This window comes from Ambystoma mexicanum, chromosome 10 (assembly GCF_040938575.1).
Source record: "Ambystoma mexicanum isolate Mex_15411 chromosome 10, UKY_AmexF1_1, whole genome shotgun sequence".
Classification (NCBI taxonomy): Eukaryota; Metazoa; Chordata; class Amphibia; order Caudata; family Ambystomatidae; genus Ambystoma; species Ambystoma mexicanum.
In genome coordinates this window covers 1,552,977,296-1,553,004,057 of record NC_090932.1, presented here as the reverse complement: position 1 = coordinate 1,553,004,057, position 26,762 = coordinate 1,552,977,296, and the positions used below count along the sequence as shown (strand labels likewise).

General features: G+C 48.9%; 1 protein-coding gene across 1 annotated transcript in view; it reads right to left on the bottom strand.

The window, feature by feature from the left end:
- SFI1 (SFI1 centrin binding protein) overlaps positions 1–26,762 on the bottom strand; it is a 1,072,759-nt gene that overhangs the window by 205,201 nt on the left and 840,796 nt on the right. The window contains exon 26 of the mRNA XM_069619815.1: positions 23,107–23,363. Within this exon, the coding sequence (XP_069475916.1) occupies positions 23,107–23,363 (257 nt within the window). The remainder of the gene's footprint in view (positions 1–23,106; positions 23,364–26,762) is intronic.

The window sequence follows — 26,762 nt, the reverse complement described above, 5'->3', positions numbered from 1 at the left end:
ATCCACCTAGAGCTGTACCACCTTAGCCAGAGCCCTTATACTATCAAAACAGGACTATTGTAACACCCTTTACGTAGGAGCCAACAAATACGTTGCAAATAAAATCCAGACTCTGCAAAATAATGCTCTCAGAGCAGCACTTAGCATCCCCAAGAGAGAACACATTTCCAACATCAGGAGAGCCCATAACTGGCTCACCACCACTGACAAAATCCTGCTCAAAGTAGCCTCCTTAACTCATAAATGCCTCAACAATGCAGCCCTCCGTTACTTAGTCGACAGAATAAAAAGATACACCCCTAACAGACCCACCAACTGCCAATGCCAACTTGCTCTCAGTTCCCAGGTTCAAACGAACCAAAATGGGTGGTAACAGCTTCCAGGTGAAAGCAGCCCAACACTGGAACTCCCTGCCACCTTCCTTAAGCACACCTCAAACTTACCCCCACTTTAAACGCAACTACGTTCAGTGGATAAAGGACAACGACCGATAACTCACTTTGCCTACCCTATGTATACTATGTAAATATGCACATTTGTAAATGGTTTATCACTGCATCTGTCACAACTGCCTTAACCTATGTACACACTGTAATTATTGTACAGACTGTAACCAAGCTGAGAATAACCTTGCTGCTCCTGCGCCCTTATACCTTCGGGTCTGGCGCGCAATATGAATGAATAAACAAACAAACCCACTGTTGCATCTGATGTTGTGATGGAGTTGGGGGGGTGGATAGGATGGATTATGAGTTTGTGAAGCTAGCTTTAATTACTAGATTTGGGAAGACCCCTTCCCAGTACCTTAAGAAGTTTAGGACCCTCAAAAAGCATGATGGTACCCCTTAGGCTACCTGGGCATGTGACTGTTTGAAAAACTCAGATGGTTGGTGTTAGGGAGAATTCTCTGTAAAAGCTAATTTCCCAAGCCTAGTGAGTCCCCCAGCAGCTTTGCTGGATTTTTGGGGTTTATTTTTTTCTCCTGCTAAGAGTGAGACTCTTTTCCTCCCACTCTTAGACATGATTTGAGGTGTTCCTTTGACTTTGTATGTGTTTTATGGGCTATGGGGTCCTTTACCCCATAGGGCTTCATGTGTTTTTGGTATGTGGGTTACACAGCACCCTCCGTGCTGTAACCCAGGGGTGTCGTAGCGACCCCCAAACATAGACTCCATACCCTGGGACTGACTACTGTCTCCCAGGGCATGTAAAGTCACCATTGGCTTTACTAGTCTTAAATTGTGAACAGAACCAGTACAAACCATCATATTGTGGACGTACTGGTCGGGCAATTCGATTGCCCCGGGGTCTGTTGTTCGAGGGGGCACTGTCCAGTCCCGCTGACCGAGTTTTGGCTGGTGGCAGTGGATACTATTTTTTATATTCAACCGTGAATATATTCCTATGGGATTTTCCCATTGTTCGAGGCTACCACTTTTTAATATATCCTCGAACATACCGTCGGTTTATTAAATTAATATAAATTCACCGGTTGGTATTTTTTGCCGAAACTTGGTTCCCAAATGGCGTTTGTATTCGCTTCTGTGACTCCAACCTTAGTCGAGCCCTTTGTTCCACTTTTTGGCGGGCTTCTCCACAGAAGCCTCCAAAAGTGGTGCCACACTTTCTGGGTACCACAGGGGGCGTGGGAGGGGGTTTAGGCACCCTGGACTGAGTTGCCTCGGCAACTCAAGTCGCACTCTTGTGTGATTGGCCCAAGTGGTGAGCCGCCCAGCTCACCACTTAGCATGTTTGAGTGACAGCTATGCTGAATGAATGGGGGTTTTCTGCATAAAAGCAGGGCTTTGGGGACTGGAACTTGAGAAGTCGCCACAGGACCTAAAGAATCCGAGGAGGGAGAAGCCGAGCCGACCTGCAATGACGACACCACCGGTGGAGCCCTGCTGAACCGTCTCACCACTTTTCCCGACGACATAGGAGATCTCCAGCCCGGAGAGTCTTCTTCCTTTGACTGCTGGGGATAACCAGTTTGCCAGTCTTTTCGCCTTCCTGGACCATCTCATGGCCGCCTTGCCCGTGCCAAGCACCCCGGCAACCAGAATACCAAGGTTTACCACTACCGCGAAGAAAAGGGTGGTACCTTGTAACCGGGAAACTCAGCGGCTGGTTTCTTCCCTGGCAGTGCAACGACCTTCAGCTTTCCTCCACGTCGAGACCTCCTCTTCCTCTGGACGAAACACTGACTTGCACCGCTGCCAGGAACAACTGCCCCCGCTGGAGTGTTCTTCCCATTTTCAGGTACTGTGTCCCGCCTGGCTTCCCTTGCGACAGATCGTTTGGGGTGACAGTAAATCCTCGACTTTCTAACCTGGGTTAGCCTGGGGCCTGTTAACTAACTTTTCCTGACTTGATCTCAATCTTTTATGAACTATCTACAAATACTCTTTGGGCATAACCCCACTGTGTGATCCTGGACACATTTCGCTTGCTCTCTCTAAGAGTGGACCTGGCATTTGAACCTCCTTGCTCTCCAGTAGACTTTGCCTAACCTGCCTCACTGTGGTTCTGTGAAAAGTAATGAAATTTGTGTGCTTTCATAACTTTGCCTTTTCCCTCTCTTTTTCTATAACTTATTAGAGTGCCATCTTATGTTAAGCGCTCACCTGTGTCTGAAAATAAGTGGTGTTTCTCATTAAGACTTGTCTAATAAGTAATCAGGGTTGTACATATATATAATAGTGACTGTGTATTGAAATTACTTACCTCTATGTGTGCTAGTGTAATTTAGAAGTGTGTCTTTAAATAAATAATTATATACTTTTACACCAAAGCTCTGATCAGTGTTTGCTTGTGCTACTGTATCCCTGTATCTATTGTGTATACTCCATATACAGCCTAACACATCTTGAGAGAAGTATGACTGCTCAGCCACAGCTACCAGGTAAATCTGGGTAGTACAGACTGCTACCAATTGGGTTTACTGCCAACCACCTGTAGTCCTAAATATTTTGCAGTGGTCCCTAAGGGAACTGCACAGGTTTCTGCCTAACAGTTGGATTAAGGGTTACAGAGTAAACACTTATGAAGGAATAAGAAATCTTGTAATGTTGGAGTCTATTTTTGATGTCTGCTCTCCTGAGCTCAGACAGCACTTGGCTAATTCTAAGGAGATAGATCCAAAGCTAAGTTAGCTAGCTAAGGCTGCTGCCTTGTGGGTTGCAAACAGGGCTACTCACAAGGATTCTGGGGCTACTCAGAAAAAGGATGAGGGGAAACAACCAAATAAAAACAAAGATAATTCTAATACCTCCAATCCAAAAGAGGGCCACAAACAACAACATAAGGGTAAACCACAAAGGAGACCAAATCAGGCTAGTGTACCATCTGGACCCAAACTAGATGGAGGTCAGAACAAACCCCCATTCATCAAAACATTTGGGAAATGTTATGTATGTGGGTCAACTGACCATGTGAAAGGGGATCCCAGATGTAAGGGTAAACCTTCAGGGGTCCACACGGTCTCCTTAGCCTTCTCCCCAGAGGAAGAAGTCCCTATGGCTTGTGGGAACAACAGAATTTAGATGTCTATAATTCCATCCCATAATACTACAAGAGTATTATAAAGATAGTGTTCTTGTAAATGGTCAGGAGACTCCTGCCATCAGAGACACTGGAGCCAGCATAACTGTGGTGGATGAATCGTTTTTCAAGGAGGATGTTGCTAAGGCACCCAAACACTTCACCAAGTTAGCTGGAGGCCCTGTGCAAATGCTTCCCCAGTTACCAGTTCTCATCCAGTGTAATTATATGATTGTCAAGATACCGGTTAGTGTGCAGAGTGAAATACCTGGGAGAGTCCTGTTGGGTACTGACCTGAAAACTCTTGGAGTTGCGTCAAGCGCTCCCAGTAAGAGGAGACAAGAGCTCACTAGGTCTGCAAGGGAGAGAACCTTGAGAGGCTGTCCAGAGGAGATGATAGAGGAAACTATCACTCCCACTTGACAGGAGTTGCTCACTGCTATTTCTAGAAAGAATGAGGCAAAGGGGAAACCCAAGATCTCCAGGAAAAAGACAGACAGCACACCTGTGCTACCAACAAGGACATCACCGAGATTGTCCAAGATCTTACCTGGGATCCCTCCACCTGCTGAGGCAGAGTGTGAGGTGCAACCTTGTGTGGTTGAGCCAGTATCTGAAGTGTCAGATCTGGAAGAAGACACTGTCTTAGTTGGGGATCTTTATCCTGTTGACCATCCTGAGCCGCAGTCGTTTCTGGCAGAAGGTGGACCCAACAGGGTAGACTTTAGCAAAGGACAGAGAGAGTGTCCTACTCTTGAAAGTCTTCGACAGCAGGCTGCTAACCAACTTGATGGGCAAGAAGTTGGGAAGCACAGGTTAAGCTGGGAAGATGGCCTCTTCTACAGTGAACCAAATGAGTCTACCCCTGGGGACTGCAAAAGACTTGTAGTGCCCCTTGCCAACAGACTCCAGTTCCTAGAGTTAGCACACGAAATACCTTTGGCTGGTCAACTGAGTTTCAAGAAGACCAAGGAAAGGCTCTCTCTCTACGTCTACTGGCCTAAGATGGGTTCAGAAGTTGACCAAATCTGTAGGAGCTGTCACACTTGCCAAACCTCTGGCAAGAGTGGAACCAAGAATGTGGCACCCCTGGTGCCTCTCCCAGTGTGGGAGTCCCTTTTGAGAGGGTGGGCATTGACATTGTCGGTCCCCTTGACCCTCCCACATCTTCAGGGAACAGGTTTATCTGGGTTGTAGTAGACCATGCTACAAGATACCCAGAAGCCATACCTATGAGAACTGTTCGGCTCAGGCTGTGGCTAAGGCTCTACTTGGTATTTGTTACCAGAGTAGGGTTTCCTAAGGAAGTGATATCCGACAGGGGATCCAATATTATGTCCTACTACATGCAAGCCATGTGGAAAAACTGTGGTGTCACTTACAAGTTCTCTACAGCCTACCATCCTCAGACAATTAGACTGGTAGAGAGGTTTAATCGTACTACGTACTTTAGAGGAACCCCTTAAGAAAAAGTGGGACTTTCTACTGCCATGCCTTCTCTTTGCATATAGAGAAATCCCTCAGGAGGGAGTTGGTTACAGTCCCTTTGAACTCCTCTAGGGCCATCCAGTCAGAGGTCCATTGGCCCTGATCAAGGAGGGGTTGGAGAGTGCTCCTTCACCCAAGCCAGTCAGAGTGACTGACTATGTGATAGGTCTCCGTAGGAGAATGTCACACATGATGGCAGAAACAAGTGATAATTTAAAAGCAGGTCAGGCTCTGGTCAAACATTGGCCAGCATGGTTGAGTTTACTCAAGACCAGCTTGTATTAGATATGGTGCCAACAAGGCAGAGGGCCTTGCAGGACAAATGGATAGGTCCCTTCAAGGTTGTGGGCAAACCTGACAAGGTGAACTATCTGGTGGACTTAGGCAGACCTAAGGAGGCTCCCAGAGTCTTTCACACCAACCGTTTAAAGGCTTATGTCTCAAGACCAGAGGTAGGAGCTTTGCTTCTATATTCAGCTCAAGAGGAAGAGGAGAGTGAACCTCTACCTGACCTCCTCAGATGCAAACCTTTAGATGAACAGATAGAAGGAGTTAATCTCTCTTCTCAACTGACATCTGAACAACAGGAGGAGTGCAAAGTTCTGTAGAATCAGTTTGCCTCCCTGTTTTCACTATCACCAGGCTTGACCCCTTGGGGCCAACATGATATTCTCACTGGTGACTGTTTACCTGCAAAAAGTAGAGGTTACAAAATGTCAGAACATGTGAGATCCAACATCAAAGGAGAGGTCAACAAGATGCTTGATCTCGGGGTAATAAGCCCTCAACTAGTCCATGGTCTAGTCCGGTTGTTCTAGTACCAAAGGCAGGATCCAAGGAATTGAGATTATGTGTGGACTATAGAGCTCTAAATGCAGTCACTAAGACTGATGCCCATCCTTTGCCAAAGACAGATGAACTGGTGGATAGACTTGGTTCAGTCAAGTACCTCAGTACATTTGGCATAACCTCAGGCTATTGGCAAATAACACTGACAGACCATGCCAAGGAGAAAACTGCATTTACTACCTCAGCAGGCCTCTACCAGTTTAAGGTTATGCCTTTTGGACTAAAGAATGCACCTGCTACATTTCACAGGATAGTTAATCAAGCGCTGAATGGGATGGAGGACTTCTGCATGGCATACTTGGATGACATTGCAGTGTTCAGCCCTACATGGAAGGAACATATTGACCACCTAGGATTTGTTCTGCAGGCTCTTGAGCAGGCCCTTCTGACCATAAAGGCAAGCAAATGTCAAATTGGTCAGAGTAAACTGGTCTACCTTGGTCATGAGGTAGGAGGAGGTGAAATGAGGCCATTGCCCAGCAAAGTACAAGCTGTGCAAAACTGGGCCACCCCTACTAATCAAATCCAAGTGAGAGCTTTTCTAGGTCTCACTGGGTACTACAGCAATTTCATAGAGAACTATGGGACCATAGCTTCTCCCTTGAATGTAGTCTCCTCTCCAAAATTCCCTAAAATGTTTAGATGGAATGAGGAGTGCACTCAAGCCTTTGAAAGCCCGAAGAAAGCCCTTTGTCAAGCTCCAGTCCTAAGAGCTCCTGATTACCACCAACCCTTCATTGTGCAGACAGATGCCTCCAATTTAGGTATAGGTGTAGTCCTTAGTCAACTGGATGAGAAAGGTAGGGAACACCCCATTTGCTTCATCAGTAGGAAACTGAAGGAACCAGAGACAAGGTGGGCAATCATAGAGCATGAATGCTTTGCCATTGTGTGGAGTTTGAAGAAGTTTAGACCATACTTGTATGGATCTACTTGTGTGATCCAAACTGACCACCAACATTTGAGATGGTTAATGCAAATGAAAGGGGAAAACCCACAACTTCTGAGATGGTCAATCTGCCTGCATGGGTTTGATTTTACCATTGAGCACATAGCAGGATGTCACCACCAAAATACTGATGGTCTCTCTAGGATGTGTTTAACCGACTAGAGGTAGAGATTCATCCAGGAGTGGATTAAATCCTCCTGACCCTTAGTCGGGGGTGGGGTCAGGGGGGGCGAGTGTTAGGGAGAATTCTCATAAATGGTTGATTTCCCTTACCTACTGAGTCCCTCAGCAGCTTTGCTGGATTTCTAGGATTTTTTTTTCACCTGGTAAGAGTGTGAGCCTTTTTTCCCACTCTTACATGTGGTTTGCTATGTGTGTTTCTACTTTTTGTGTGATCCTGGGCACTGGAGCCTCACCTAGTCCAGGGCACCATATTTTTCATCTGTGTTGCGCAGAACCTTCAGTGCAGTGACACAGGGTTGTCTTTTAGACTTCCCACCGACTCCATTTTCTGGGGCTGACTACAGTCCCCCAGAAAAGGGCAAAGTTGCCATTAACTTTACCTTAGTCACTTTAAACCACAGACACAGTACACCCTATCTTCCATGGAGTATTGGAAAGGGTCAATTCATATCTCTTTTTGTCTGTGCCTCTTGGGGAAGTGTTTCGCTCCCTTTACATTAAGACTTGGCTGGTGGCAGTGGCATCTACCCTAACCTTTCTACCGCAATAATCTTACATAAACGTGGTAATGTTTTAGGCTATTATATTAGACTCAAACATAAACCCGCTTGACCAAATGCATTTTATTTTGGCTCCGGCCGGATTTCTTCGCCATTTATTTTTGTTAAAGTCTTTCTCGTGTTTTACTCTGAGCGCCAAACCAGGTTTGGTCCCTTTGTTCATCGCTCTTTCGCGGGCCTTTGCACAGAAGCCCTCCTTTAGGTGCCTGAGAGTCTGGGTAGGCAGGATGTGAAGGAGGGGTTTTAGGACCACTGCCATGGGTTCCCTTGGTAACCCAAGTCGCACTCCTATCTGATTGGCTAAGGGGACTGGCCTTGCTAGGCCAGCCACCCTGCTGTGTGATTGACAGCCAGGCTGTATGAATGGGGGAAAACTGCATAAAAAGCAGGTCTCTGGGACTGGAAGAGCAGAGTCGCCACTGGAACGAAAGAACCAACGAGGAACTGGAAGAAGAGGACCCCTACAATGACAACCTCCTGGTGAAGCCCTGCTGCAGGTCCGAATCTCCAGAATCCGACGTCAGAGAAGATCCTCCACGAAACTTCTTCCCTTGAGCTGGTGGGACCAACCAGTTCACCCAAACTGCAAGCCAGGACCCCTCCTCTGGTCGAATTCGCGGAACAGAGCTACAGTGGGCCGGATAGCCAGGAAGGTCGGACCCTGCTTGGGTTTTAAGGAGCACACCTTTTATTCGTTGTTTGGCGCTGCTGCTGGTTTCTTCCCTGGGTAGTGCAGGACCCTCCAGTCTTCCTACTTCTGATCAGTCCGACAGTCGCTTCAGGAACTACCAGGAACGTCTGCATCAGCTACAGCCCCCTCGCCGTTTTAAGGTACTGTGCAAATCCGGTTGTGTGTTTCGTTCAGCCGCGGTGAAAAAGTGTTTGAAATCTTTCTCCAATCCGAGGGCTTGTCCTTATCTTCTCTTTGAACTAACTTTTCTACCAACCAACCTCGCCCGGAAACTGTGCCACGAACTTTACCGCAAACTACCCTGAACTGTATTATCTTGAGCAAAAGACTTTGAACCTTTTACTTTGGCCCTAAGCCTTTTCTATCTGATTTTATCATTGTAGTCTCTTGTTCGCTTGCTCTGAGTACTTACCTGTTCGTGTGGATCCATATCTGTTAACTTTTGTCTTTCCCTCCCTTTTAAATTGCTGGAGTGCCATTTTGCTCCCACTGCATTTTGTGAGCTTAACTTGTCTGGAATTTAAGGGAAGTGGTGTGGTGTATTAAGAAAGTGATTTTTTAGACTGCTTATGATAGAGTAATGTTATACAACTGAAGAGTGAAATAAATGTATATTCTTTTACTTGAAAACCTTGAGTCAGTGTTTGCCTGAATCATAGTACTTGATGTCCTTTGTGTAACTATTTGATACTGCTCACTTACTCTTGAGATACGTCTGGCTGCTCTGCTACTGCTACCACTATTAACTGTATAGTACAGGCTTGTACCAAAGGTGAAATTGTACTGTCACTGTAGTCTTAATTGTGTGTGGTGTTCCCAAAGGGTACTGCATATAATTCTGCCTAACACACACATATCCAGATTACGTGTCACAATATCAACTGCAGACTCCGTAGGGTGTTTAACAAGTGATTGTGTATTACATAAAACACATTCTAAAGATAAATGATCAACCAGGCTAATACGCAGTTTAGAGACAAAGGCGCAACATCACTCTCTGCCGATATATTGACTGCTAGTGAACTTTCAGGAAGAGTATGGGAGTATTGATATTCTCTGATTGAGCAGTATTTAAAGGGGAGCGGCTGACTGATGACCGATCATTTAGGCCAGATTGCATTATGGTTGAAAAGTAAGTATGTCATCAATGCCTGAGGTTTCAATATGACCTTGTTGAGTCTCTGGGTTCTCCTCAATCCCAATTGTTGCAGAGCTCCTGTACTAGCCCACGTCACATGTTTTGTCATAGGAGGGAAAGTGCTCCTCTGGGGGGCATTCAGTTGTCCTTCCTGCCTCTAACCCAGCATTGAGTTTACTTGTACCCTTATTAATGTTAAGTTGTTGATCCTGGCTTCCATGAGCTTCATCCCTACTAGCTGCTGCTATGACTGGGACTGTTACCGGCCTTTACTCCCCCACATGGCCTGTAGGCCACTGTTAGAAAATATTTCTCTAGAAGCAACTTTTCCTCTGTAGTCCATGGACCCCCAAACATTTTGCATGTGTTTCTGTATCCAAACCTGACCTTTTACAGTGGAGCACAGGCTTTAGCTGCACTCTACTGGGCTTTCGCATATTGCTATGGGGAAACTGACACGTCCTTCAGGCTGTCAGTACTGAGAAACTTTGTTACTCTTAGTCTTTTGACTTTGTAGCTTTTTCTTGTATTTGTGTAACTTTTTACCGAGCCATACCGTATTTACTGCATTTGGCTCATGACTGCGGCTAGTGTCTAACATGCCCGTGCCACAAGGTCTTTTGTCTGTTCATTTGGCCATTTTGTCCCTTGGCCTTCCCCCTGCCCGTCCATATCTCCCTCAGAGACATACTAGGCCGCTCGCGCCACAGCAGACCACAGCGCGAAAGGGAACTTGGCAGGATAGCGCAAACATCTTCTTGCTTCAAGCGTCGAGACTCTACCACCAAACCTTTAAGGGGGCATGCCTCCGACAGCCTCTGACCAAATTAATATTCTCCCACGGCTTCCTTTGCTATTCTTATGCTGATGACACACAAATTGTGGCTTGCCGGGATCTTTCCAGTCCGCAGTCAGCTGCCAGATTTCGTGCCTGTCTGGAAGCCGTGGGGGAATGGATGTTTGATAATGGTCTTAAACTGAACGGTGATAAGACCGAGGTCTTATTGGTGGGCACCCCGCAGCTGCTTCTCTCTGGACACCTGCTTTCTGGCCCGCCTCTTTGAGCCCTTTTCCGCAGCTAGTTTCCACAGTCAAGGACATGGGGGTTAAGCTCACTTCGACCTTGTCCAGGAGCCGCAGGTAAGCTCTGTTTGTCAACAGGGTCATTTCCAGCTCAGGCTTCTGCTACAGATCACTCCTTTTATTCCGGATCATCTTCTTGCTTCCGTTATTTCTGCACTGGTTACATCCTTGTTGGACTACTGCAACTCCCTGTATTTAGGCCAGCCTGCTTATGTGCTCCATTGCTTGGAAGTTATTCAGAACTATGCAGCTCGGCTGGCGACTTCCATACCTCGCGGATGTTGCATTTCTCCTGTTCTCCGCAAACTTAATTGGCTACCGGTGACTAAACGTATTCAGTTCAAGGCCCTTTGGTTCATCAGGCTTTTTATGGCCAGGGGGCAGAATATCTTAGGGATAAAATCCTGTCTTACATCCCTAGCCGAGCTTTGCGGTCAGCTAATGCCTGTCTGCTGCCCTCCGTTTAGGTACAGCCATATTGGCAGTGCTCTTTTTCAGTGGCCGCTGCAGTCCTCTGGCATTCTTTTGCTTAGAGCTACCCCTGTTCACCTTGCGTTTTCACAAAGCACTTAAAATGCTCCTCTTTTAGGTTATACCTACCACTGTCCTACAGGGAGCAACTTTATAAATAAAACCAATCCAATCCAATGCATAGGAACGCCGGATCAGATGACATCGGGTGATATTTCCTCACCAGATCCAAGTATACTCCCACAACAGGTTTCTCCCAAAGCTCTGTTGATGGTGCCTCCAGTGCAACACTGAAGGGCAGCATGGTCTCCTCCTTAGGGGCATCAACCAAGATATCACAGAGATTTTACTGTATCTTGGATCTGGATGGAGCAGAAAGCACCAAGCTCTCTGACACCTTGCCGCCATCCGCTGGAAAGCAGCATGAGGCATGCCCGGAGTGGGAGCCGGCACGATCTCCATCTCTGGTGACATGCCCAAACCACTCGTGGCCTGCAGGTCCTCAGCTAGTCAAAACACATCCTCACCTTGCCTGTAAAACTCTTTGGGGAAGTCTCTCTCTTCCCTGGAAACCATGGGCTCCAACTCGATTGGTTCCTGATCACCTACCTCGTCGTAGATGGAATATATCTTCAACATGAAGGCGGTTACTGGAAGGGGAGTATACTCCCGTAAAGCTTCATCCACCCCGACGCCAATCGGTATACAGGATGTCGAGATCGGACCCAGCACCGCAGGCGGTGAACCCTTTGGTCGTTAATGGAACCAGGTCAGAGCAGAAAGGCATGGGCGAGTTGACTCCATGGGTTTGTCATGATCTCTGCTTCCAAAAGATCAGGACTTGCCCGACTCCCTTGGAAGCAGACCCATAACCCCGGTTCCGAGTGCCAGCCAGTCCCAGTTGGGACCTTTTGGACCCTGTCCTGGTGCCAGTGGCACCAGGCTCATAAAGATGCCCAGTCCCAGCGCTGGAAGCGCCGGGCTCATAATGCTTGGGTGGACTTACCTGCAGCAGACCATGCTGCTTACTTACCTGCCAGTTGAACCCCTGATCCTCTTCTGTTTGGGACTACTTTTCCTGTTGGGTGGGGCAGGAGCCACTCCCTAGGTTCAGAACACTGGAGCTCTTCTGGAAAGCAGGAACTCTTTTCTTACCTAGGCGTGGCTGTGGAAGGAGACACCTAAGCACTACAGGAGGCTATTTAAACCACATCCGATGGATGAATCTTGCTTTGCGTTATTCTGCATTCTCTGCAGCAGAACGCTCATCGTGTCTTCTACTTCTGATCCTGGGCCTAAGGGAACAAAGGCTTACCATCCTGGAATCCAGTCTTCAGCAGCACCTGTAAAGACAAAGAAAGAACAGGTTAGCACTACGGTCTTCAGTGGCAGCGCATCTCTTACCTGGTCCATCGGCTGTCACCAACGCCTCGTGCTGCATTGCGGCATCTGAAAGACAAAGGCTTACCTACTCTTCGCATGCTCCGGAGGTCTTCGCACTGCATTCCGGCATCTGAAAGACAAAAGCTTACCAGTTCTTCGCACGCTCCGGAGGCCTTCGGCGCTGCATCCCGCACCTGAAAGACAAAAGAAGGTGCGTTTAAAGACATTGGGCAACTTTATTACTCACGTGCCATTACTCCTTCCCACGCCAAATCCAGTGGGTATTCCAGCACCCATCAGCTTCTCTAAAGCTCCGAACTTGTACCTGCACGATAAAAGGGACAGTTAGTGCGCATCGTGAAGCAGGCTACAAGCGCTTACTTACGTGCTTCCAGGCGCTTCTATTCCTCACGCGGGTTCGATCCTCAACTCTCATCAGCCCGCCATCCGCCATCACCGGAACCCTCCAAAACAAGAGATATCATTACAAAAGACTTTTAAGACATTTGAAGTGCCCAGAACTTACCGTTCGTGCAGTTAACGACGGACAGCAGTCCTCTGAGGTCAAGAGGCCTGCACCCTTATCCAGTGAAGAAACTGGTTACGGCACCCTGCCCCGAGGCAGATGGAGAGCTCGGCGTTCACTTACCTAAGGTGAGGGAGTTAACCTTTGGGGTTCTACAGGAGAAGAGAAAGGGAAGAGGAGAGAGGCACCCAATAACCCCAGTTCATTAATCCCATATTTTCTATCTGCAGACATCTTACTCTTCGAGTCAGACATACAGTGCACAGAGGTCCAGCCCAAAGAGCCAACCGTGTGTTACACATCACCTTTGAAGATACGGCATTCACCCAGTCAAGACCGGCGCCTCTGCGGGAATCAGGTGAGCGTTACAGGGTTCCCTGCGCAGCAGATGCAGTGGGACCAGTTGGCGGCCTGGCCGAAGCCGCCTTCGCCAGCACCAACTGCACTGTGGCAAGGATGTCCATCTTTTGGCAAAATGCCTCCCATTCCTCTTAAGTGGAGAACTGGGTGGGACATTGAGGGCCCACACTAACTGTTAAAGAAAATGTGTCATCTACATAGTCGAATGCCCATGTACACTGTTATATGTGGGTAAGACCATCCAGCCGGTGAGACAAAGAATTTTGGCGCATCGCTCCTGTAGAAATTGGGTGCCAGACAAGCCCCTTGTAGAACACTATGTGCGCCTGGGACACAATGACCTAGATCTCACATGGTTTGTTGTACAAGTATTGACACCACATCCAAGAGGAGAGGATTTGGCAACCCAAAAGTATAAGCTTGAGCAACGCTGGCTATACAATTTAAATACTATAAAAGACAGCCTTAACATCTCGGGCGAACAGAATAACCTTATATTTGCTTGATCTGTAATACCCTTCATCTTTGGTATTCAAATTTGTATGAGTACTGTGAATGGTCAAGCTATAAAGTACAAAGGAGAAAAAGAATTGAGGGGCAAAAACTGTGTCACAGTGAGACAATAAGTGTCATTATATGAAGAAAAAGGTTAATTATGTGATCTAGACGAGAAAATGCGTCTGAACTCTAAACTCAACACGTATTATGCATGCATCAAATAAAGGTGTATTATGGCGTGCTGCAGAGTATATCCTTGAAAATGGTATAAAGTTTGAAGCTACAATTTATGAAAAGTAGTGAAATATACAATAAGAACAATGTTCTCACACCCTTTTTGTGATATATATCCGTTTGAGATTTGTAAAAAGAGCTTTATATTGTCAATAGATGTGTAGAAATGATATGCCACGAAAGTATTACCAATGCATATAAATGGAAATTATATGTCTCGAAATTATTATCTAAGCGTGTAGAACCACTCGACTACAGTGAGTCACGAGATGTTAATTTCTAAATTACCTAGCAGTCGTAAAATACCACACTATCCATTAGGATCACCGACTCTACACATACGTACACTCTGTGTAGGGGGTTCCATATAAATAAAAAAACACAATGGATTTGTGTGGAACCTGGGCGCACTTGCCAAGTTATGTGCATCATTTAAAATAGGCCACTGGTTAGATGTTTCCGTAACAGGACAGGTTTTAAACGCAAAATAGGGCGTCATGTCTTGGATTCTTAATATTTTTTTTTTTAATACAAATGAGTTACACCCACAGGGCTCCCCCCTTGTCACCCCGCCTTACCCTTTCTTTTTCCGGTAATAATACATCTACCCCAGTCCATTGCAAGATGGCCAGGTGGGCTTCCATACCGCATATAATACTTCTGTTTGTTTGGGACCGGTTGCTTAGCAACCGAAATCCATCAGCTCTTTTCAGTTCGTATTCTGCAGATGACGCTGCAGCACAGCGGTGGCTAGTAAGTAAGTGCTTTTGTTATATTTTAAGAAAGAAAGTTCAGCAAGGTGTGGTTTACATTGTGCTTTGAAAGGCATGCCGCTCCTTAAAAATTGTTAGCGTCTGACACACGTTAAATCATGGAAGTGGGGTTCGCTTCACCCCCCATACATCCTGGAGTAACCATGTAGGACTCTATATTAAATATATGAGGAGGGCGACTACGTCCGATGTGTATATATACAGGGTGGGCCCTGGTCATGATTTTGCTTCATGCCTTTGTTGGGGGTTAGAATAACTTGCTAACCCTTTACTGTGTCCCTTATAGGACCCACAGGATACTTTCCTGCCTCCCCTGCCATATTGTCAGGAGAGAGAGACTAGTTTGAGCAAGGCTTTTTTCAAGGGAAGCACAGGTAAGCCTTTGATGTTGTCATGTCTTTCTACAGCACCATGAACTTTTTTCTAGCTAGATTTAGACTGATGGAACAAGTTACTTACCTGTAACTGTTGTTCTCCAGCATGGGTCTGGCATGGATTCACATGCTCATGAATATTCTCCGTCGTCAGGCTGGGAATCCTCGGTAAAGAAAATAAATCAGTTTCAGTTTCGTTTCTGAACTGTCTTTCTACTAGTAACCAATCACTGGTCTCTGAGTCATACTTCCCCCAGCCAATGACTGCCCTATACCTAAGCCCCTCCTCTGGCAGCCATCTACAAATATGGTAGCACGTAAAGTGGCAGTAGGACCTAGAAAAGAGCTGCAGAGGGTAGGCGGGAGTGTTTGCATGTGAATCCATGCCAGACCCATGCTGGAGAACAACAGTTACAGGTAAGTAACTTGTTCCTTCTCCAGCATGGGGTCTGGCATGGATTCACATGCTCATAAATACAAGAATACATAGCAGTACACATATGCACAACCACGGGAGGTGGCAAGGCTCAAGATTAAGCATGTCAACAAGTCAACATTTAGCATCTCTTACCTCCTCACCAGGCTCACCTTCAAGCGAACAGGTTGCGCAGCACTGCTTGGCCGACTCTGGACTCCTCCCAGGAATGCCGGTCGACGCAGAAGAATCTCGTAAAGGTGTGCGTCGACCTCCATGTAGCAGCCCTGCAAATGTCCAGCAAGGGCACACCAGACAAGAACGCCGTGGTAGCAGCGATCGCTCTGGTTGAGTGGGCTCTCGGACGGCCGGGCAACGGTCGGTTTGCCAACCGGTGACAGTGCATGATGCAGCCGGAGAGCCATCTGGAAATGGAAGCCTTCGAGGGGGCCTTCCCTTGTTTCACAGGTCCAAAGTTTACAAACAGCTGTGATGTCTTCCGAAGACTCTTTGTGCGGTCCACGTAGAACTTCAGCGCTCTAGCCACATCCAGCGAGTGCAAAGTCCGGCGACGGCAACAAAACAGGTAACACCAAGGGCTCTTTGAAATGGAAGACCGACGACACCTTGGGCATGAAGGAGGGGTGCGTCCTCAGCACTACCCTCGTCTCGTGGAATGTCTGGTATGGAGGTTTAAAGGGGAGGGCCTGGATCTCTCCCACTCGTCGTGTGGAGGTGATGGCCACAAGAAACGCAGTCTTACACGATAGGAACTTCAACGGTGCCGAATGCAGATGCTCGAATAGCGGCCCCATGAGCCCGGTCAGCACCACGTTGAGCTCCCACGCTGGGGCAAGACCCTTCACCGGCGGGAACGATCTGAACAGTCCTTTCATGAACTCCTTCACCAGGCGATGAGACCACAGAGATGACCGCCCCGGAGTTCTGGTGTAGTGGGAGATAGCCGCCAGATGGATCTTGATGGAGGACTGCGCCAACCCCGCCTTGGCCAGCGATAGCAAGTACGGCAGCACTTGAGGGGCCGTAATCGGCAGAGGGTTAATCTTCTGTGCACGGCACCAGACAGAGAACCTCTTCCATTTGTGTCCATAGAACTTGAGAGTCAAGGACGCCCTGGCCTTTGCAAGCACCTACTTGCAGTCCGCCGGGATATCGTACCTTCTGAACTCTAGTGCTGCAGGAGCCAGGCCTGCAAGTTCAGCGATCCTGTGTCGTGATGGAGGATGGCGCCTCCTTCCCTGGCGAGAAGATCTGCGTCCCTCTGTAGTTTGACCGGGGGGACGCTGACACGTCCAGAAGGTCTGGGAACCAGATCTGCCTCGGCCACGCCGGTGCATTGAGGATGCATTGAGGATCATCCTGCACCTGGACCGTCTGAGTTGACTGATGAGTCGCAGCAGCAACGGCAACGGGGGGGGGAACGCGTACAGGAACAGGCCGTCCCAGGGGAATGAGACGACATCGCCCATGCTCCCCGGCTGGGGAAACCTGCTGGCGAACCTCCAGCACTTGGCGTTCGTCGCTGTCGCGTATAGGTCGCTCTGGTGATTGCCCCATCGTTGGAATAGGAGATCCACTTGATCCTGTCGAAGTTCCCACTCGTGGCACAATCGCAGCTCCCTGCTGAGTGACTCGGCGATGGTGTTCTTTATTCCTGCCAGATGGAAGGGCACCCGGTACATCCCTTGGGCAAAGGCCCAGTGCCACAGATCCTGCGCTTCCTTGGATAGGGCTGGGGATCTGGTGTCCCCCTGCTTCCTGATGTAGAACATTGTGGTGGTGTTGTCGGTGAAGACCCTTACCACCTTACCCTTGAGGGAAGGAAGAAACGACCTGAGTGCCCAGAACACGGCTCGGAGCTCCAGGACGTTGATGTGTAGTGACCTCTCCTCCGGGAGCCAAAGGCCTCTTGCGTGGAGATATCCGGTGTGCGCTCCCCAACCTTCCAGGGAGGCGTCCGTCGTCACTGTTTCCTGATGTGCCGGGGTCTGGAAGTCCATACCCGCTGCTAGATGCATGCGGGTGCCCCATCACCAGATCGCTTGGCAGAAAGTCTCATTGAGGGAGATTTTGTCTTCGAAGCTGCCTGCCGCTTGCATCCAACGGGCGTCGAGGAACTCCTGCAGTGGCCGCATCCGAAATCTGCATAGGTGCATGAGGTAGATACACGAGGACATCATGCCGAGTAGGGACTTGATGGACCTCACCCTGGCCACGTCCATGGTCAACAGCCATTGTACCTTGCCCAGGATGGCCTTAGTCCTTTCCTCCGACGGTGAAGCCAATCGCGCCACTGTGTCGAGTGTGGATCCCAAGTGGGATTTTGCGAAGTTGCTCGAGATTCCCAGATCCGTGAGCAGTTGGACAGTCTTTGCTGTGTGATCAACGGCGAGTTCCCTTGACTTTGCTCGGATGAGCCAATCGTCCAGGCAGGGGTAGATGTGGATCCCATGTAGGCGCAGCCGCGACGCACTGGTGCCAGGCACTTGGCGAAGACCCTGGGCGCCGACTTCAATCCGAAGGGAAGGGCCTTGAACTGATAGTGTCGCCCTTGGACCACGCATCATAGGAATTTTCGATGTCCTTTGAGAATGGGGATGTGGAAGTAGGCATTCTCCTAGTCCAGCGGTGATAGGAAGTCGCCTTCCTCCAGCTGTCCCAGCACGTGCTGGAGGGTGACCATCCGAAATTTCTGGGACTTGATGCATTTGTTTGGACGACGAGGGTCCAGGATGGGTCGCCAACCGCTGATCTTCTTTCGGACGAGGAAGTACCGCAAGTACACGGAGCCTCTTCGGGACGAGTTCTATCGCGCCCTTTTCAGTATTGCTCGTACCACCAGAAGTAGCTGTGGGACGTGGTTTTCCTTCCTGGCCACAGGTGGTAGACAGGGACACTTTCTTTGGAATTCCAGATTGTGCCCGTGGGCCAGCGCGTCCAGCACCCAACGGTCGGTGGCGATGGACTCCCACACGCTGATGAATTTCGCCAGCCGGCCTCCCACCGGGGTGCTTCGTTGGGGGCCCGATGCCACGGCAGGTTCAATCTTGTTTCGCCGAGGTCTTGGCTCCTTGGCAACAACAACGTCCTCCGGCCTTGCTGCGGCCTCTGTAGGCCTCCTGAGACGATGAACGGGCTGCTTGGCGGTACGACGAGGAACCGCCACCAAATCTTTTGGAGGCACCTTGAGACTTGCCTCCGGAGGTCCAAAAGGGTGGCCGTCGTTAATGGAGAGAACCCAAGGCCCGGGCCGTCTCGGTGTCCGCCTTGATGGCCTGCAGTGACTCGTCCACTCCCTTGCCTAACAGGTTGTTCCCGTGGAAGGGCATGGCCAGCACCCTGGTCTGCACGTCCTGATGGAAATCGGTGGCCTTAAGCCAACCGCGCCAGCGAAGGCAAATGCTGTTGCCCATCTGGCGAAAGCCGGTGTCGGCGATGTCCGTGGCCACTGTGATGGCGTGGTCCGATGCCACCTCGCCTTCCTGCAGGATTTCAAGGGCTTCCGCCCTCTTGTCGTCTGGGAGGAAGTCCAGGAGGGGAGCGATCTTGAACCACAGCTCCCTGTCGTAGCGCGCCATGATCGCGAGGGCGTTGGCCGCTTTGATGGTCGTCGCCGCCGACGAGATGACTCGTCGCCCCATGGCGTCCAGCTTCTTCCCCTCGCTGTCCGGTGGGGAAGTGGAAGTTGATCCCGTCGCCCCTGCAGATTTCTTCTTGGCCGCTGCGGAGACCACCGAATCCGGGGATGGCTGGGCTCTGAGGCACATCGGGGTGGAATCTGGGACCCGGAACTTCTTCTCATACCGGTCCCTCTTCGCAGGAGCCGTGGATGGGTTCTTGAGTAGCGCAGTCTTTCGTCCCAGATGTTGTCTAATAACGGTACGGAGAGGACGGTCTTCCTCTTGGCCTCCCGTCGCTGGTAGAGGAAACCCTCCTTCTGTTCTTCGGGAAAAAGTTGGAAGAGCTCCGAAGCCCTGGAGATCATGGTGTGGAAAGAGCCAATTTCGTTGTGAGGGGAGGCCCAGGCAGGAGGTGATGGGCGATCCGTCCCGTCCTCACCACCGTCGTCGTTCGTCCCAGTCGTCGCTGTCTCCGTTCCTGTCTCATCCCTCGGTGGAGGGGAAGGAGGTGAAGGCTGGGGAGGATGGATTCGCCTCCGCTTTTTCGGTGGGCTTCCCGACGGTCCAGGCGCCACTGAATCGTCCGCTGGGGTTAAGGGCAACCTTGTCCTCATCTCCGTACACAGGGCCTGGATAGCCATCAAGATTGCTCCTGAGTTGTCCTGTGGCATAGGCACCGATTGTGACGGCTGGGGAGTAGGGTCCTCCGTCTCCTCCATGGTCCGCGGCTCCTCGTCGGCTCCACCGTCACTTTCTACGTCCGCCTCGCTGGGATCCCTCCCGTAGAACTGTACTTCCTCGAACTTCTTGTTCAGGATCTTTGCGACGCCAGCCAGCTCATCTTCAGAGGTGGTAACTGTGTCCGTTATGGCTAGCGTGCCCCCCACCCCTCTTTCTCCACCCGGAGTTTAACAGAAAGGGGTCTTATCGATAGGCTGAAAAGAGGATTCCCTCCAGGGTGGCAGGGAAACTCTAAGCCCGGAAGTTGTCTCCACTGGGGTAGCCTCTACAGGCTTTGCCGGGGCCGCCACGACTCCTTCGATCGAGGCCTTAGCTGGGTGAATCAGGGCCTTCGCGACTTTGGGCGCGCCTGAGGCCTTCACCTTGGGGGGAGTGTCGCTGCCTCGCTCCCCATCGGCTGCCGCCGTCGGGATCGACCGGGGCTTCTCCCAAAGCTTACCTGTGTTCTCCGACTGCCTCTTCATCGAGCCAGAGCGTTGGCTCGTGGTTGATGGTGTTGGTGATATTGCGCCCTGTCTGGCAGTCCCCGTTGATCGGAAGTAGAATCGGTGGAGCTTGAGGCTCGATTGACCGCAGTAAAAGCTCGAGAGCTATAGCACAAGGACTCCCAACACTTGAACGTGAGGTAAAAATCTGAAGATGGCTGCCAGAGGAGGGGCTTAGGTAGAGGGCAGTCATTGGCTGGGGGCATTATGACCCAGAGACCATGATTGGTTACTAGTTCAAAGAGTTCAGAAACGAAACAAACTGATTTTTTTTCTTTACCGAGGATTCCCAGCCTGACGACGGGGATTATTCATGAGCATGTGAATCCATGCCAGTTCCCATGCTGGAGAAGTACATATGTATTTGAATACAGTCTCCAGCCAGTCCATAACTGGATTGTACTACATACGAGGGCCATCGACACCCAGTCATGATGCTGAGCTACTACTAAAAGGTAGGATGCCACTCATTGGTTGATTTACAAAATTACATTTGAAGCATTAAGCCGTCCTCACTGAATTAACATGTCACACTCATTTACTAATACACACATTTGTTTCTCTTTTAGACACAAAACACATTTTTGTGTATCCAAATAAATTGAACCGGTCCTGATGAAGGGCGCATAGTTGTTGGTTCAAGAGACGGCCGAACCACACTGTTGACTACAAATATAGCAACAATTGACACTACAAAGATACGGCAGGTCCTATACAAAAAAACTAAAAACTAGAATCCACCCTCTATGCTGTCAGGGTTTATAAAGAAACACTGTGAGGAGAGATTTATGTTACCTATAGATCTCAACTGTATACAATTGTTCTTTTGTGTCTGAAATTGAAATGACTATCGTTTGGAATATAGATTTGTATGAAGACCCTAATAAAGGCCATTGAATGTGTATAGATGAATTGTTTTTAAGAAAATATGTGTTGTTTGGTACTAATAACAAACATATGTGTTAGAACAAACAGGAAAGTCTAAATACCATTTGAATATTCAAATTATTTGGGTGTCACATAAATTCACTGGTTACTGGTACGTTTTGTTTTCTGGGTGGGAAAGGGGCTTGTACCTGCCGTTCCAAGGACTCCCTGGAGCGGCAGCTCCTCTACTTACAGGATGAAGAAGAGTGACAGTGAGAGGAACCATTTGTTGAGTGGGACCTATTACGGTGCATGTCCTTTTCCTCCTCTTTGCCCAAGGTCGGTTTTTCAGTACGACGTTCCACGCCATGCAACCTCGAGTGAGACTGCAGCGCCACACTCTATGCCTTGTAGACGAAGGTGAAGCATTTTTCTGCCCTTTTATGGAGGGCCTTTGGGTGCATAGACTAGCACGACCCGCAATCCTGCGTGCAGTGCCACCCAAACAAAGAGAGATGCAGTGCAGTGATGTCATGCCCGCTCAAGGCGTGTACAGGCGTCGGACAGAGCTGACACAAAGCCGCGCTGCACCCCCTGGAAGCAGAACGTTTTCTGAAGAACTGCTGCACTAGGATAGGATTATCATATATGAGGAATTCATGGGAGGAAAGAATCCATTAGAAGCTTCTCCTTAGCTGGACTTTAATCCTCACATTTAAACCCAGAAGAAAACAGTAATTTTGGTGTTCGCAGCATTTTCCATTCTTTAGCAACTCCTTAATTCTTTTTTTGAAGGAAAGCGAAGCTCTGTGCTTATCAGAGGGAAAAAAGCCCAGAGGGGTCTCATGGAATGCAAACAATAGCCAGAGGAAATGGCCATTGTGGCAGAAGTTGGATTTCTTGTGCCTCTTTCTTTGTCTACCAGCCTAAGGAATAAGTGGTATCACTGTTCTACCATATTAAATTGTCTGGGTTTGGTCTCAATTACCAAATCCATTGGGAAAGGGCTAAGGTGGCAGACTATTTATGCAGGTCTGACACCTGGAAAATTCCAGAACTCTCAGAAATACAACAGTCGTAATTCTGATTAAGAATAAGTCCTTTGTATTTCTAAGCATTGAGTAAAGCATGTTCTAAAGTCCCTAGGATCAGCACCATGGAAAAGAACTAAAGGAGCAAAGGGCCCCAGTTGATTCAAACATTTCTGAAAGGTCATGTCTGGCATTGGATGACTTGTCAAGAAACATTTTTACAAAATGACAATAACCATGAAAGAAAAAAGGAAACTTTAAAAGAAACTTGAATATATAAAGAACACCTAGGTGCAGTGGCTTGTAAAGCAAAAAACAGCTAAATTCTACTGTGTTCTTATTAAATGTCAGTAGTTTTAAAATACAGACCCGGACTGAACAGATTGCCACTTTGCAATACTAGATGACCCTGGTTCATTCAAGCACAAAAGTGCAGTGGAGATGTAAGGCAAAGCCAACAAAGGAAACCTAGCAGCAGGAGGAACAGACTCATGGGCCTGACCAACATGGGGATGAGAAGGTATAGAAGCAAGGGTAGAAGCAGGCAGGTGTCGAACGAAAGGGTGGATGATGGTGAGAAGAAGCAGAATAGTAGCAGGCACTTATGGAGGAAGTTAAAGAAAATTATCAAGTGGCGAGGCAAGAAAAGCAGTAAAGCTTGTAAGGTTGGACAGACACAGAGTACCAAGTCAAGCAGCAAAGGAACAAACAACCAAGGAACAGAGCCACCCACAATATCCAGAATAATGAAGATGCAAAAATGGAAGACAACAGCTGGGAAGAAATACTGCACAACAATGAGAAGGCAGAATGTACCTTCACTTACATCTGGTAAAGCGGAGAGTCCCCAGCACTCACGAGCATCGATGACTCCTTACTTGGCACAGGGCAGAGTGTAGGTGTCATAGTCGGCCGAGAGATGCCTTCTGCCCTCAACCCTGGACTGGCAGGAATCTGGAAGGTCACTCGCTTCTTGAGAGGAGGCGAGTTGGCAGGAGGCCGACTCCCTTCTCTGCGACAAAGAGCTTTACGCTTCCATATCATGGCACAACGGTGCACCGTCTGGTGAAGGTCATAAGCTGCCTGGCCAAAAGAAATAAGGAAAGATTAGTACAAGCTAAATAACTAGCAGCTACAAATTATTTAAGAAAGGGACAGCAATAATCCCCACAACAGTACAGCTCTGGGCGTTTCTACAAAACACACAGGAAAACTACCATAACCAAACATTATTCCTTACTGTGGGGATTGGTTACATTGATTCTAAATGTATGAAAAAGGCCATCTCCCTGGAGATTAGTAGTTGGAATGAAGAAAACTTAAGCTATTACCAAGACATGAAGCTTACAACACCACATAGCTCAGGGGTGCAGTAGATGGGCCAGGGGCACAATTGGAGAGAAACATGTAAAACTCGCAGTCAGTCACGAGGCGTTGTATGATGTGCTGAGATTGTCCAACTTTAGCAGTACAATTGGGCACTGTGGAGAGCCTAACGGATTGCAGCACCAAGGGGCATATAATGTCAAAGATGACATTATATGGAAGGGGAACTTACTCACCGGTAATGTTCTTTCTATGGATTCTTCTCCCGCAGATTCCTCATCAGATAAATATCCCTTCCAGTGTCAGCTGCTCGGGAAAACCTTTAGAAAGGGGGCGTAGTGCACCTCGACTCAGCTGTGGATCCATCTCGACTCTATGCAGCGGACATGACGTTGTTAGCCATACATATCCTATGTCACTATGCCCCTGTACCTCAGTCCCTCCCTGCCCCCCACTCCCCTGAGCTCAGCTAGTGCGGAGGAAGATTGTGGTATCAGCTGAAAGTAGCCAGAACTCCCAAACAAAAAGGTTACATGAGGTTTTTGGGGATGAGGAACATAACTGCAAGAAGAACACACACATAACAGGCCTAGGGGCCCAATAAGAAATAGCACATCTCCTCCCAAGAGAAGGTCAGACATCATGGAAAGCAGGCACTTTCAGAGCAGGGCTGGATGGGAGAGTGATGAGGAATCTATGGGAGAAGAATTCATAAAAAGAACGCAGTATGTAGTCTGGCAGCGGATGAAAGCCCCTAAACGAGGATGCTCTGTGGCACCGCTCTTCCAAAGTGAGTATTAGCACCACGCAACATGGTGTTGTGTGTGACTTCTGAAGGTTTGGGGAGTACCCCAGCCTGTGCAGCAGTGAACAGGTGTCTTTGAGGTGGGACAAGACCTGCTCTGACTACTTTCCCGTAATCAACCAGTCGTCCAGGTATGGAAACACCTGAATGCCGGATCTCGGGAGATAAGCCACCACTACTGCCACCAGTTAGAAGACCTGTGGAGCGGAGGTCAGCCCAAAGGGGTTGAACTGATGGTGCCTGTCCCATATGAGGAATATGAGGTATCTTCTCTGCCTCCGATGGATGGGCACGTGGAAATATGCATCCTGCAGATCTAATGACACCAGCCAGTCCTGAGACTGCAGAGCCTGGAGAATATCTTAGTGTCACCATTTTGAAGTTGTTTTTCCTCAGGAACTTGGTCTAGGCCCTGAGTTCCAAAATGCAACACAGCCCTCCCCCTTCTTGGGTAGCACGAAATACCAGGAATACCAGCCCAACGCTTTCTGTTCGGAAGGTACCTCTTCCACATCACCCTTCAGCACAGTTCTTGCTGAAGTTCCTGTTCTGGTGGTATGGGAGCGGGAGATGGTCTGTATGGGGGTCTTTGCAAGAAGGGTAGACAGTACCCCCACTGGACGAGCTGCAATGCCCAGGCATCAGAGGCTTTCTCACGCTATTGTGGCAAATGCTCTCCAATCCTCCCTCCAACCGGGAAAACATGGGGGGAGAAATCAAAACATCTGCTCTTGTCTGGGTTGCGGGTCTCCCAAATGGGACAAACCACGAAAGCCCCTTATCCGAGAGGAGAAGCTAAAGGATGGCTTCATCGGCTGTTGGACAGTCAGGCCCAGTGACTTTGCAGCCAATTTGATGTCGGAATTTTGTAAGGACTCATCAGCCCTAGGATCAAGCAGATGCTCACCATCAGAGGCTATGTCGAGCAATTTGGGGAAAACACCAAACTGTGCATGTAGGACTGCCTGCGCATCATCGTACATGACCCCATAGCTCTGCCCAGACAATCTGCGACGTCCAGGCCCGATTGCAAGCTTTGCCAGGCTACTTCCTTGGCATCCTCCACTAAGTGTAGAAAACCATCCCAAATGTCCCCTTCCAGGATGTACTCTGCTGCTTCATGAATCATCCTCCAAAGGCTGTGCGTGTACTAGGCAAAGGTGCACAAAGCATTCACTGCCTTGAGAGCCATGCTACTAGAAGAAAATACCTTCTTGGCTAAGGCATCGTACTTCTTCGACTGTCAGTCGGTAAATTGGAGGTCGATATGGACGGCCTAGTATTCACTCTGGCTGCCTGGATCACTGAACCCTCAGGCGTAGGGTGAGTCGACAAGTATATGGGGTCTCCACTCGCAGGTTTGCACTTCTTTGTGAACTCGGAGTACACTGGAGGTGTGGAGCAGGGTCTTTGCCAAATGAAGGCAATGGGGTCTGAAATGGCCACATTGAAAGGCATTGCTCGGTCATTGGGTGGACCTCTGTAGAGAATATCTGTGAGCTTGTAAGCTGACAGTGGATTTGCAGGGGGCATACAAGCCCAAGGCATCGCCCACTCTCTCCACCGCCTTTGGATACTGGGCATTCACATGTCCATAAGGTCTGGCCTGTTGCATGTACAAGTCGGGGGAGCTGTCCAAGCCACTGGCGTCACATAGGCCTTCACCCAAGTCGATGAGGTCGGCCTGATCGGCGAAAGGTCCTCACTGGCTGATCCTCCTTGCACCGGCTGAATATCAAGAGCCTGGTTCCCATCATCTTCAAAATGGAGAGCATTGTGTCAAAGAACGATGTTCTTGACTTGGGGATATACGACTTCTCATATACCACTGCCGAGATCGACCTCAACGGCACCGGGGCTGTCGGAGCTGACTAGGGCTTGGATGGCATGGTCCACTTGACGGCGGTCGATGAGGGGCCCGAAGGCGGCAAACACAATTTGGTCTCCTTGGTAGCACCGGGTCCTAAACTACCAGCTGTGCTGACTTTTTTGTAGGAGCCAAGGACAGTACCGCTGCAGCATGCGATTCTCCCCGTGGCCCTCCCCACTAGACTATCAGGTACCTCCGACACACAATGCAGGATTCTTCAGCCTTGTCTCCTGGCTTTATGTTTTCTATTCTCAAAGGTTTCCAAAAGTAACGATTCCTCGTCGAAGAGGTCAAGGGCACTTCCCTCCTTGCGATCCCCTTCTGCTTTACCGTCATTCACCTTGTATCAAACTGTGTTAGGCAGAAACCTGTGCAGTTCCCTTAGGGACCACTGCAAAAAGTTTAAGACTACAGCTGGTGGCAGTAAACCCAATTGGTAGCAGTCTGTACCACCCAGATTTACCTGGTCGCTGTGGCTGAG